Below are 13820 nucleotides of genomic sequence, written 5' to 3' on the forward strand. Positions count from 1 at the left end.
AATAAAGTAAAATAGAAAATAGCATTCATCCCTTTTAGTAAAGCGTTTTTTGGCTATGTATTTGTTTCAGTTATATACAAACACATACAAACATATGCACTGGTTGTGATGTTTCCTGTTGTGATTTTTACCGTGGGTTGAAGTAAAAAATACATAAAAAACACTATTACAAAATTTTTTATTATAAAGCAATTATAATGTAAAAGTTCTTAAAAAATTTATTTTCTTGCCCTGGCCAGTTGGCTCAGCGGTAGAGCGTCGGCCTGGCGTGCGGGGGACCTGGGTTCGATTCCCGGCCAGGGCACATAGGAGAAGCGCCCATTTGCTTCTCCACCCCCACCCCCCCTCCTTCCTCTCTGTCCCCCCCGCCCCCCCCCCCCCCCCCCCCCCCCCGCAGCGGAGGCTCCATTGGAGCAAAGATGGCCCGGGCGCTGGGGATGGCTCCTTGGCCTCTGCCCCAGGCGCTAGAGTGGCTCTGGTCGTGGCAGAGTGACGCCCCGGAGGGGCAGAGCACCGCCCCCTGGTGGGCAGAGCTTCGCCCCTGGTGGGCGTGCCGGGTGGATCCCGGTCGGGCGCATGCGGGAGTCTGTCTGACTGTCTCTCCCCGTTTCCAGCTTCAGAAAAAAAAAAAAAAATTCATTTTCTGTCACATTTACATTATATCAGTTCTTTTAAAAATGTTCATTGAGAAACTAAACTTTTTCTTTTTCGTGAGAGAGAGAGGGAAAGAGGAACAGACAGGAAGGGAAAGAGATGAGAAGCATCAATTCTTCATTGTGGCACCTTGGCTGTTCATTGATTGCTTTCTCATATGTGCCTTGAGTGGGGGGCTACGGCTGAGCGAGTGACCCCTTGCTCAAGCCAATTACCTTGGGTTCATGTTTATGATCCCACGCTTGAACCAGTGACCTCCAGCTCAAGCCAGAGACCTTGGGCTTCAAGCCAGAGACTTATGGGCTCAAGACAGTGACCACAGGGTCATGTCTATGATCCCATACTTAAGCCAGCAAGCCCACACTTAAGCTGGTGAGCCCATGATCAAGGTGCCGATTTTGGCATTTGGAACCTGGATCCTCTGCATCCCAGGCCAATGCTCTATCCATTGTGCCACTGCCCAGTCAGGCTAAACTTTCTTGAGAAAAGTCTAATTCTAGTGTTTACTTCAGAAGCTCATCATTCCAAAATGTTCCTATGTTTATACTACTTAACCTCAAAGACACAGAACTCAGTTAAGGAACTAGAGAAATTTTAAAGATAACAGCTCAAAAAATGTTTTTTTGGCAAGTTTTATTTTGAAAAAAATTCCTATAAAACATTATTTTTGTTCTTTAGTAAAGAGTCTAAAGAATTAAGTTTAGTATAACTTGATAAATAATACCATTTTTAAAAATTGTATTGATTTTAGAGAGTGAGTGGAAGAGAAACACTGATTTGTGTTCTACTTATTTATGCATCATTGATTGATTCTTGTATGTGCCTGGACTGGGGATCAAACTTGCAAACTTGGCATATCAGGACGACAATCTAACTCAGCTACCTGGCCAGGGCAATAATACCCTTTAAATATAAAATAAAATTAATTGAAATAGGTTCTTTAATAAATTATGCCCACATATTAAGGCTGAATTTAAATAAACTGATAGGATGGAGAAAAATGCCAGTGTATATATTTCTCATGGATATTAAACATCCTGTTTGCCAATTTAGTTTATTACAATTTTATCAGGGCTATTAATTTGTACTTGTACTCAATAATTTTTTACTAGGTAATTAAAAGGTAATTAGTAAAAAATATTAAAATAATTTCCAAGCTTGGATCTGCGTCAGAATCAGCTGAGCGTTAGAAAATATTTCTGGCCTAACCTGTGGTGGCGCAGTGGATAATGCACTGACCTAGAATGCTGATGTCACTGGTTCGAAACCCCAACTTTGCTTGGCCAAGGCACATACGAGAAGCAACTATGAGTTGGTGCTTCCCACTCCTCCCAGCCCCTTTCTCTCTCTCTCTCTCTCAAATCAATCAATAAATAAAAAATCTAATAATAATAATAATAAAAACATAAAGGGTTCTGAGATCCCAGACTTGAATGACTGAAAATCTTTGCATGTAAGGCTCAATAACCTGTTTCATAAAGCTTCCCAAATGATTCTGACATATAATCAAGTTTGGGAACCCACTGCAGCACCATTTTATGGATAGTTTATTGCAAAACAGAGAAGACTGGGAATAGTTTAGCAATTTAGAAATTAACCACAATGAGCTATGGCTCAAGAAAATATTTCTATTAGTGAACTGCCTCTTCATAACCTCAGTGACATATAAATAAAATCCAGCAAGTCCCGTTTCAAATGTTTTCATCCTAGTTACTTCAATAATACCCTCTCTGAATCATCAGCATGGTCATGTTGATCAGTTAATTCTCTAAGGCTAGCAGGCAACCCCGTTTGGAGGCCTTTAAATAACACCTTCCTTAATGAAACAGGTCATGGCAGACTCTACCTTTACCCAGCACTCTGACAACAAGTCTGCTCTGGTTTGGAATTTTTATTGTGCTGGCTTTGGGTATTCGAATCCTTCATAGTCCTTAAAACACTTAAGATAATGAGTTTTCCTCTACCTGAATAATTCCAATGTTTCTTCTACAACTTAAAAAGTGACTCATCACATTTTTAATAAGCAGACAGTAACTGGTTCCAAAAATAAAAATGAACACACAATGTCTTGTTTCTCTAATCAAATGATATATTTTTTCTTTTTTAAAAAAATTTCCATTGATTTGAGAGAGAGGGAGAGAGAAAGAGAGAGGGAAAGGGAGAGAGAGAGAGAGAAAAGCATTAACTTACTGCTCCACTTAGTTGTTCCATTTAGTTGTATACTCATTGATGGCCTCTCATACACACCCTGACCAGGGATTGAACCCACAACTTCAGTGCACTGGCACTGGGCTCCATCCACTAAGCCACCCAGGCCAGGGCTCAAGCAATATTTTTATCAGCTGAATTTATTAAAAAAAATTTATTTTTAATTTATTGATTTTAGAGAGAGAGAAAGGGAAAGGAGGGGAGAGAGAGAGACAGGAACATAAACTTGGTTCCTGTGTGTGCCACCTGGTCAGGCTGAACCAAACTTGTAAAGTCTTGTAGGAAAAACCACCATTAAGAAAGTTATTTTGGCCTGAGCAGGCAGTGGCACAGTGGATAGAACATCGAACTGGGACGCAGAGGACCCAGGTTTGAAACCTTGAGGTCACCAGCTTGAGCATGGGCTCACCAGCTTGAGTGCGGGGTCGCTGGCTTGAACGTGGGATCAGAGACATGACCCCATGGTCACTGGCTTGAGCAAGGGTTCAGTTGCTCTGCTGTAGCCCACCCTGTCAAGGCTCATATGAGAAAGCAGTCAATGAATAACTAAGGAGCCGCAAAGAATTGATGCTTCTCATCTCTCTCCTGTCTGTCCCTTTCTCTGTCTTTGTCACCAAAAAAAAAAAAAGTTATTTTGCCCTGGCTGGTAGCTTAGTTGGTTCGAGTGTCATCCTGAAACACCAAGGTATGGGTTTGATTCCTGATCAGGGCACATACAAGAATCAACCAATAAATGCATAAATAAGTAGGACAACATCAATTTTTTTTTCTCTCTCTCTCTTTCCTCTCTCTAAAATCAATAAATAAAAATATAAAAAAAGTAAATTAAAAAAATTTATTTTGAAGGCCCAAGACACAACTCCTGAAATTTGATTAAATTTGCCTGTGGTGGGGCCTAGTCAGGATCATTTTAACTGCCCCCCCCCAATAATTCTGATATGCTTCCAGGTGAAAGGCAGAAGCATCAATATATTTTCTCTACACAGCTGCTTTTTAATGCCAAGTGGTTACTGAACAATTTCTATCACACCAAGAGAACCCATTTAGAGCAGCTCCTCACACTCCAGGGTACACTGAATCACCAGGCAGGCTAGCTCATCCATAACTGCAGGGCCCCAGCTCCAGAGTTTCTGATTCAGTGGGCCCAAATCAGCAAGTGGGGCCCCATACACAGATGATACTGGTCAGGGAACCACACTGCGGGAACCACAGATTATAATACTTACACAGAATGCTCTCTCAGAAAATAGCACTGAGAGCTTTGGTTGGTTGGTTGTTACTGTGTGGCTGGTGGGCTAAGAGTGAGTATAAGAGGACCCGTTTGGATTGGAGTGTCCTTCCCAGGCAGTGCACTGAGTCCTTAATGTGACTGGGGAAAGGACATGAAGACTGCACCCAACTTGGGCTCAGTGCCCACAGTTCAGCGTGCAGTAATTGCTTAATAAAATCCCTGGTATTTCCATTTGACTACCACATTTTCTACTAATAATAGATTTTAGTGGCTATGCTTATGGGATAGATTAATGCTGCCATGATCTGAAGAGGGAGGGTTTTTTCTGTGTCCTCCTCCTATATGAAATGGCTAAACAGAAAAAAAAAAAATCCCCGGTGCCTGGTGGTGAGCCCAAATAAATCTACCTATCAAAACTAAAATACTGTATCTACCTGATTTTTGTCATAACACTTTTTACAAATAACATTCATGTCAAAGAAGTACTGCACTCACCAAGCCCCACAGAGCGCCAGGAGAGGTGGCAGTGATGGTAGCTGCTCGCGGTGTATTGTACATTAAGGCCAGTTCACCAAAGCTCCCACGATTATCATAGTTACCGACACATCTTCTGACACCATCACATTTTACATAAATATCAAACGTTCCTCTGTTGGACAAAGGAAAAATAAGAGTAATCCAAGTAAACTCTCATTACAATAAACCCTGATTTGAGAGAAAAGTCCTGTGCAAGAAAATCTCCTTCCCAGCCTCCCTGTGCCCTCTGATGACAATAAGTGACAGAAGTGAATTAGTATGTTCCAGAGACACCGTCTGACCCTGACGGGCACGAAGAGACTGTCACCTAAACCAGGGTGAGGACCTACATGTGCTCGCTGGGGAAAAGGAGACAAAACACTAACAATCTGAGGTGACACAGGATAAAACTGTAGTTGATAGCACTGCATGGTCCAATTGAAATTTACTAACAGGAAAACTTAAATGTTCTCATCCCCCCCCCAAAAAAAGTATATATGTGAGCTAATCACTGTGTTAATTAACTCAGTGGGGGAATTCCTTTCATAGTAAATATGTATAGCAAATCATCGCATTGTGTACTTCAAATAACTTACAACTTTATTTGTTAATTATTCCCCAATAAAGCTGCAAAAATATCAGGGGGTTATACCGGAACACTTTTATCTCTAAGCATAATGAAGGATTCCAGGAAAATGATCTAATTAAAGAGTTTTTTTTTGTGTGTTTTTTTTTTAAATATTTTATTTATTGATTTTTTAAGACAGAGAGAGACAGAGAGAGAGAGAAGGGGGAGGAGCAGGAAGCATCAACTCCCATATGTGCCTTGACCAGGCAAGCCCAAGGTTTTGAATCGGCGACCTCAGTGTTCTAGGTCGACGCTTTATCCCACTGCGCCACCACAGGTCAGGCCATTAAAGAGTTTTTGTTCCTAAAATGAACATGTATTATTTTTTAGATCAGAAGAAAATAACTATTAAAAATATGTATATAGCTCTAACTATTTGGACAGCCATTACTGGACAGTCCTTGTGAGGGTCCTTTATAATCCAAAGGAGGGCTGGGCCTACTGCAGCCCACACACTGGCTGCCCCTTTCGTAAACAGTGTTACTGGAACACAGCACAGTGGTTTATGCATAATCTACAGCTGATCTGTGCTACAGCAGAGCTGAGTAGCTGAAACAGAGTTCACACAGTCTCAAAGCCTAAAAAGTTTACATCTGGTCCTTTATTTTGGATCAACCCCCAATCTAACTAAGTGAATTCATAAAAAGTGGTAGAAATTCAGACTAAATATCTGATCCTGGTATTTTTATTGTTTTTCTGTGCTTTATCTTTTAATTGGAGTTCTTTTCTAAGCAAATAAGCCTGTCCGCATGCCACTGCACTATGCATCACCCCGACCCTGTCTCTGAACTACACTCGGGTCGGGCAGGGCTGCCTTTCCATGCACTGTGGATGGTGGGAGAGATGATTTCAAGGCTGGCTGAAGCAGTTGTGACAGCAGACAGGACAGGTTCTTTGGTTTTATCTTACTGGCTAAACCCTAACAAAGACAAAAAAGGGAGTGCTTTCATTAAAAATGGATTATGAATGGTAAAAACACAATACAAGCAGAAACATAAGAAAACAGACAAAGATCTTAATAAATAAGGAAGAGAATAACTGGTTTTTAATATAATTCACAGACAGAACGGCTGATTCAAGGATTCCATCTAGAATTTTTTCATGAAAATTACTTTTGAAGTATAGATGAATTCTTCTATTACACTTCTACATTAAAACTGTTCTCTATATTTTCTACTTTGAATAAGATAAAATACACAAGAAATGTGTGGATGAGAAGCAAAATGAGCTAGTCAGTTAAAATCAGACTTGTCTAAAATCTGTTAAAATACTGTGTGCTGCCTTTTAATGTAGATCCCTTCCCTAATGAGACCTCAGACATAAAAAGAACACGAATGGTGGCCAAGAGCCCAGCCTGGTGGTCGGCACCACACTAGTAATCTGGGTGACCTGAACCCACTCATTTCATTGTGTGTGCCTGAGAGTTTTCATCTGTCTGATGGGTAATTAGGATCTACCTGAAAAGTATGTACTGTATGCAAATGTGAGGGAATTATTACAGTCAAAATACCTAAAAGAAGAGTAACCCTGTATTCTATTTGGGGTTCACATACACACCTGATTAAATTAAACAGCTGAGTAAATTTCTGAGGGGTTTCACAGGTGAAAGCTGTTAATGATATATCAAAACCATAACTTCAACCAGAGATAACTGGTTCTGTTCTATTCTAAAGTCAGAGTCCACCTCACCCCTGGCTACTGCCTTGGCAACAGCTCTCTAAGGTCACCAGGGCATCTGGAATGAGGAAATGGAGGAGTCGGTAAAACCCTTAGATTCAGAGCCTGTACTACGATTTATGAAAGATACCACTTAAGAGCCAAGATCGAGGAATGAGGATAAGCAGACAGATGGGGAGCAATTTTCCACAAGGCTTCCGAGTTGAACACAATTCTACTCAGAGAAGCAAATGTAACCCAATAGCTCAGGCTGGGAGATGATCTGTATTCCACACAAAACGACAAGAGGCTAGGGATACCAACTGTCTCAGAGACACTCATCATCACTTTATACAAGTGTCAAGAAGTAAAGACTCAGTTCACACTGCTCTCCTACTACATCTTAGGACTCTAATTACCACTAAAAGCATACTTGTAAAACAATTTTATTGACTTTAGCGAGAGAAGAAGGGGGAGAGAGCGAGCGAGACAGGAACATAGCTGTGCCCTGACTTGGGATTGAAATGGCTTGGAGGATGCATTAACCAACTGAGCTATCCAGCCAGGGATAAAAGCATACTTACAGTATCAAGTTTTGATGAAGTAAAGCTCAACTTTAAGTTTTCTAAAATTAAACTTTTTTCAATATTGACACATGCCTTCTTATTTAATTTATAGAGTTTTGAAAAGACAAATATAATAATGCAGACACAATTTCTGGAAGGACACACAAAGCACCACTCTCCTGACTGACTGTACGATGCTGAAGCAGGAGGAGGTGAGAAGACGGTTTACCTCCTGCGCCTCTGATTTTTTAAGCTATGAGCATGTTTTACTTTACAATTAATAAAAAACATAACACAGGTTGAGTTATACTGATTCAATATCCCAGTTGCTGTATTATGCTTCTAATTCTCAGTATAATAGGCATCTATATATAATATACAAACTACCTCTCAAACAGATGTTAACAAAGGAGAAGGTTCACAGTAAGTGACTAAAATGTAGATTAAAAGACCTAAAAATCATCAGTCCTTCTATAAGTGATGCCTATTCATGCTCTAGTATGATCTCACTGCATGTATTCACAGCAGGTTCACAATGCCTATTACATTGTCGTAAGGGCAAAGAGGCAATAGCAACTATATATTAATTTGTTATCATTATAACTGTTGAGATTTTACATAAAAGGTTCATTACAGTTCAGTGTGAAGTCACCTATCGATTATGTTAGAATTCAGCAAAACTTACCTATCAATGACGTAAAAGTTGTCACCATCATCACCTTGATCAATTACATGTTCCCCTTCTTTGACCGATTTTTCAAACATGGCATCTAATACTTGAGACATCTGCTCCTATTTTTTAAAAAGGTAAGATATGATCTCTATGTTTATCTAGGACATGTTTTCTTACTTAAGTAACCAAAATTAGCTTTATATTTCTGTGAACAAGTGCAAATAATGGAAATATTATCACTGCTACTGAGTCTTATGAAAAAAAAAGCAGTCTTTCTGAGCCCATACAAATGAGATGATTAGACATTTACTCTCATATTCAGTATCTAAATGAAATTATAATTAGTCTATTTCAGAATACTTGCAATTATCATCATTTTAACATGAAAAATTAGCCACAAAACCACATATGCCTTGTGAAATATAATCTTAGCAACTAAAATGAGCAGGTTAAATAAAGAACTAATACAAATATCTTTTTAAAAAATGTTTCTAAAATTTCCTTACATTAGTCATCACTAGAATTTATATAGAGATTACCTAAATACTTAGTGAATTTAAATCCTGATTCCAATACTTTCTGGCTTAGTACCAATAACAAAACAGAAATAACAACAAAAACAAAAATGTGGCAAGCCTAACCAGGCAGTGGTGCAGTGGATGCAGTGTCAGCCTGGGATGCTGAGGACCCAAGTTTGAAACCCCGAAGTCACTAGCTTGAGCCCAAAGGTCGCTGGCTTAAGCAAGGGGCCAATGGCTTAGCTGGAGGCCCCAGTCAAGGCACATATGAGAAAGCAATCAGTGAACAACTAAAGCGCTACAACGAAGAGTTGATGCTTCTCATCTCTCTTCCTTCCTGTCCCCCATCATCTCCCTCACTAAAATAAATAAATAAAATAAATAAGTGGTGAATATTCTATCACTACTCTTTGTTACTAAGGTTCTCTTCTAGAAGCATCCATTCACTTCCCTAGTTTGCAACAGCATGAATGGACCTGGAAATTATTATTCTAAGTGAAATGAGCCAGTCAGAGAAAGATGAATACCGTAAGTTCTCACTTACATGTGGAATCTAATGAACACATTAAACTGACAAACAAAATAGAAACAGAGATGTGGATACATGGAACAGACTGACAGCTGTTGGAGGGTTAGATGACTGAATGACAGAAGATAAGGGACTAAGCAAAGAAATAATATGTGGGTGTGTGTGCACGCGCGCACGCAAAACACACAGACATAGACAACAGGGTGGCAACTGCCAGAGGGGAGGCAGGTAAGGGGCAGGTGGAGGTGAGCAGAGCCAGGATGTTAGGGTGGGGAAATGGGGACAGAAAACGACTTGGCTTGGGGTGACTGGAACACAATGCAGTGTGCAGATGATGTTTTATTGAGTCGCACACCTGAAACCTGTACCCAGTTCAATTAAAAATTAATTTAAACCTGAAGCCAGAAATATCATACCTATTATTCAAAAATGCTTAAAATACATAAAATTTTTATTCTGCTAAAGTGTGGTTGACAAGGTTTCAGGATACACTTCAGCTAGTGAGAATAACCTAGGATATAAAAGAAATCCTTTCTCAGAACAAACACAGAAACAATTCAAAGGGCTTCAAACAGACAAAACAAATGGATATGAAAACATAGTGTGCCCTGACTGCACCACTTAGAGCTCTGTCCCGAAGCACAGAGGTTGCCAGTTCGATTGCCAGGTCAGGGTACCTACAGGAGCAGACTGATGTTCTTCTCTCTCTCCCTTCCTCTTTCTAAAGTCAGTAAAATAAACATTAACAAAATAGTATGATGCACAGTTATAGAAAAGTCAAAAGACTTCAGAGGGTTATTTGCTTTGCCACTTATCAGCTAAGGACATTTGATCAAGTTGCTCTCTATGGGAATTAAAAGGGCACAACACTGACTTGCCCAGGCCAAAATCAATAATTATTATAAGTTAAGGAGCTGAAGGCAGGTTAGAGGTGGGGAAATATACAAGTGGAAAACACAGGTTGAAGAACAAGATACTCTGGATCAAAGCCCATATGACTCTCTTCTTTTTTAACATTTCACAAGGAATATGAAGGAATGAATACACACAGTACAGAGAATGGGGAGAGGAAACTGATGGGAGTGAGCCATCTGGGGTGTCGGTGAGAGGGGGCAGAGAGAAGGCGGAGCCCAGAGCAGGGCCAGTAGGCCTGTAGCAGGAAGGGGTCAACCAGCCATTAGGGCACTCTCAGGTAGGAAACACCTGGTTTGGTCAGGATGGGGCTGAGACACAGCTAAGAACAGGACAACTGATTCAGAGTCCTACATGATCAGGTGCTACCTTCCTAAATGCCCCCATCCCGAACACTGATTGCCTAGCAACCAAGTACTGACCCCAACTCTTTCTAAACAAAACTTCAGTCAGGGTTTTGGCAGAAACTAAACAGATTAGAAAAAAAGAGCAGCTACTATGACTACTGGTGCCCTAGAACAAGGACATTCACTTGCTGCCTTTAGGGGTACCCCCAGGCAATAGTCGATTCCCTGTCCCTTCAACCTGAACAATCACTACATTGGTTGAATTTTTGTAAATTGTATATATATATATGGATTTCACATTTTCAATTAATTTGAAAACCAAACTCTCTATCTAAACAGAGTCCATAATATTCATCTTCATGTGAGCTAAGAAAACTTCTGGGAGAATGATGGTGATGGGTCTGCAGGAAGTGTTTTCATCCCTCCCCGGCTCTGTGTGAGCTGGGGCTCCTGTCTGGGAACCAGCAGCTAGGGCCGAAGATGATGCCAGTGTGGCAGCAAAGCCATGCCTTCTGGGTGTGGTACTAACTGACCCCACAGGGACCATTCACCCAAATAAGTTCACGAACCAGGCAACATATGGTCACCTGTCAAAATCATGAAGTTTGACTAGATAATTTACTAGTACTTGCTTTCCTTACTTTTATACTTCAACTGTTTTTTGGGCAGATGGAGGGGCAACATCAACTTTACTGATTAGCTCACGCTGTAAATGTCAAATGAAGAAAAATATAAAAACACTATTATAGTACATATCTTTGCCATCTTTGAATTAAATGCATTTTAAAACATAAAGTTTGAGAATTCATATATGGATGTAATAAAAATGTAATTCTATATAAAATACAGAACAAAACTTTTTCTAGAATTTCTCTATGTGACAGGTCTCTGTTCTAGTCAATCAAAATAATTTCCCCATAATTATGCACAGGGTGGAAAGAACACAGGAAATACTGGATATGCAGAGGCTTACCACAATGACTGACAACTGCTATAGGAAGTCCACATCCCATTCTCCCACAGAACGCAACTTCCAGACTGAGCTCAGTAAAAGGGCTCTGACTCACTTAAAAAATAACAATTTATTCCCTGTTAATGAAAGAGCCTATCAAATAGGTTAGGAAAATCATTTCAGTTTGCTTCATATTAGAAATTGTTCTGAAAAAAAAAAATAGCCTACTAAGTTGAGTATTAAAATATTCATGAAAAGCTTATCTTCAAAGAGACAAGTAATTATAAATGCTGTGCTCAACATATGAATATCCAGCAGGCCAAGGGAAAATGTGCTGAGGCCTAGGAGGTGCGAGATCTTTGAGATAAACAATGACTTCAATAAATGGTGCTGGGAAAATTGGAAAGCCACACGCAGAAAGATGAAACAAGTACACCTTGTCCCCCTGCACAAAAATTAATTCCAAATGAATTAAAGACCTAAATATAAGATCTGAAACAATAAATTACAGAGAAGTACTAAACAGGGTACTAAACTTAGAAATCTTGTTCTTACAGAACATTTTGTGAATTTTACCTCAAATGCAAGAGAATTAAAAGCAAAAGTAAGTGAATGGGACTATATCAAACTAAAAAGCTTCTGTATAGCAAAAGAAACTGACAACAAAACAAAAACTCAGCCAACTGAATGGGAGATGATATTTGTGAACAACAGCTCTGATAAGGGCCTAATATCCAAAGTAGATAAAGAACTCACAAAGCTCAGTGACAAACAAGCAAACAATACAATTAAAAAATGGGGAGAGGACCCGAACAGACACTTCTCCCAAGATGCTACAAACGGCCAACAGGTATTTGAAAAATGCTCATCTTCATTTGCTATTAGAGAAATGCAAATCAAAATTACAATGAGATATCACCTCACACCTGTTAGATTGGCTCTTACCAATAAGACAGGAAATAGCAAGTGCTGGGGAAAAGGAACACTCATTCACTGCTGGTGGGAATGCAAATTAGTATAACCATTATGGAAGAAAGTATGGTGGTTCCTCAAAAAATTAAGCAACAGATCCAGCAACCCCTCTACTGGCTATCTACCCTACAAACTCAAAAAACTGGTACGTAAAGACATGGGCACCCCATGTTTGTCACAGCATTATTCAGAGGGGCCAAGACAATGGAAACAACCAAAGTGTCCCTCGATAAAGGATGGGGTGAAGAAGATGTGGTACACAAATACAATGGAATACTACTGACTCATAAGAAATGATGACATACTGCCATTTACAACAACACTGGATGGCCTTGAGAACATTATACTGAGTGAAATAAGTAAATCAGAAAAAGCTAAGACTTATGTGACTTCACAGATAGGTGGGACATAAACATGACACTCATGGACATAGACAAAAGTGAGGTGGTTACTGGAGGGGGGATAGTGAAGAGGGACAAATACATGGTGACGGAAAATGATTTAACTTTGGGTGATGGTCACACAACACACATACATATACAAAAAGATTATCTTCTAAGAGACTAATAGTTATAAATGCTGTGCACAATCTATGAATATCCAGCCCGCCAAGGAAAATGTGCTGATGTGCTGAGGCCTAGGAGGTGCAAGATTTTCAAGATAAACAATGACTTCAGGAAATTCAAATGAGATAGTAGACACAAAGCCAAGATTGTTCTTCTTGCTTGTCAGTAATTACTGCTTCCTGCTCCTTGGTCAAGTGTCCCCATTTCAGGAAAAGGTACCACATTCACAGTCATTCTGCAAGACTGGGAGCCACCCTAGGCTCTTTATCAGGGCCCAACTCAGTCAGTCACCAGGTATCAACTTCTTTTCCCTGGATCATGGCATTGTTTCCTCACTGAGCTCCATTTCTTTGTTCTTGCCCATCCCTCTCCCACTTTTACTCCACCCTCTACGCTGTCACCACAGTGAACTCAGACACATATGATTGTTACATCTGTTTAAAAAGTTTCAGTTGAACTCTGGGCTTGCCTGGTCAAGGCACAAATGAGAAGCAACTAGGAATTGATGTTTCCCACTCCTCCCCCTGCCTCCTTCCATTCTCTCTCTCCCCTTTCTAAAAATCAATAAATAAAATCAATCAATAAAAGTAAAATATACAGTAAGTGTCCCATGCTACAGCAAAGTGTTCAAGAATTGTCACAGAATGCCTGTCTTAGCCCCCACCACTGGACGTCTTCCACTTTAGGCTCTGGTGATAACACTCTCTGTGCTTTTCTTCTTTTCCAAGTAAGAGGAGGGGAGATACAGAGACAGACTCCTGCATGCACCCCAACTGGATTCAACCAGCAACCTTCCTCTGGGGTTGATGCTCTGCCTATCTGGGGCCATGCTCACAATCCAGCTATTTTTAGCACCTAAAGTGGAGGCTTCATGGAGCCATCCTCAATACCT

The 13820-nt window shown here is 40.1% G+C and overlaps 1 protein-coding gene and 1 non-coding gene across 2 annotated transcripts in view; one reads left to right on the forward strand and one right to left on the reverse strand.

Moving 5' to 3' along the window:
• PRKAR2B (protein kinase cAMP-dependent type II regulatory subunit beta) overlaps positions 1 to 13820 on the reverse strand; it is a 175467-nt gene that overhangs the window by 22682 nt on the left and 138965 nt on the right. Inside the window, exons 5-6 of the mRNA XM_066342547.1 lie at positions 8145 to 8251; positions 4589 to 4742 (exon numbers count right to left, since the gene is read on the reverse strand). Of these exons, the coding sequence (XP_066198644.1) occupies positions 4589 to 4742; positions 8145 to 8251 (261 nt within the window). The remainder of the gene's footprint in view (positions 1 to 4588; positions 4743 to 8144; positions 8252 to 13820) is intronic.
• LOC136377948 (small nucleolar RNA SNORA29) lies at positions 4318 to 4458 on the forward strand. Its single transcript, XR_010746548.1, has one exon. It is a non-coding gene; the product is annotated as a small nucleolar RNA SNORA29 (small nucleolar RNA).

This window comes from Saccopteryx leptura, chromosome 6 (genome assembly GCF_036850995.1).
Source record: "Saccopteryx leptura isolate mSacLep1 chromosome 6, mSacLep1_pri_phased_curated, whole genome shotgun sequence".
Lineage (NCBI taxonomy): Eukaryota > Metazoa > Chordata > Mammalia > Chiroptera > Emballonuridae > Saccopteryx > Saccopteryx leptura.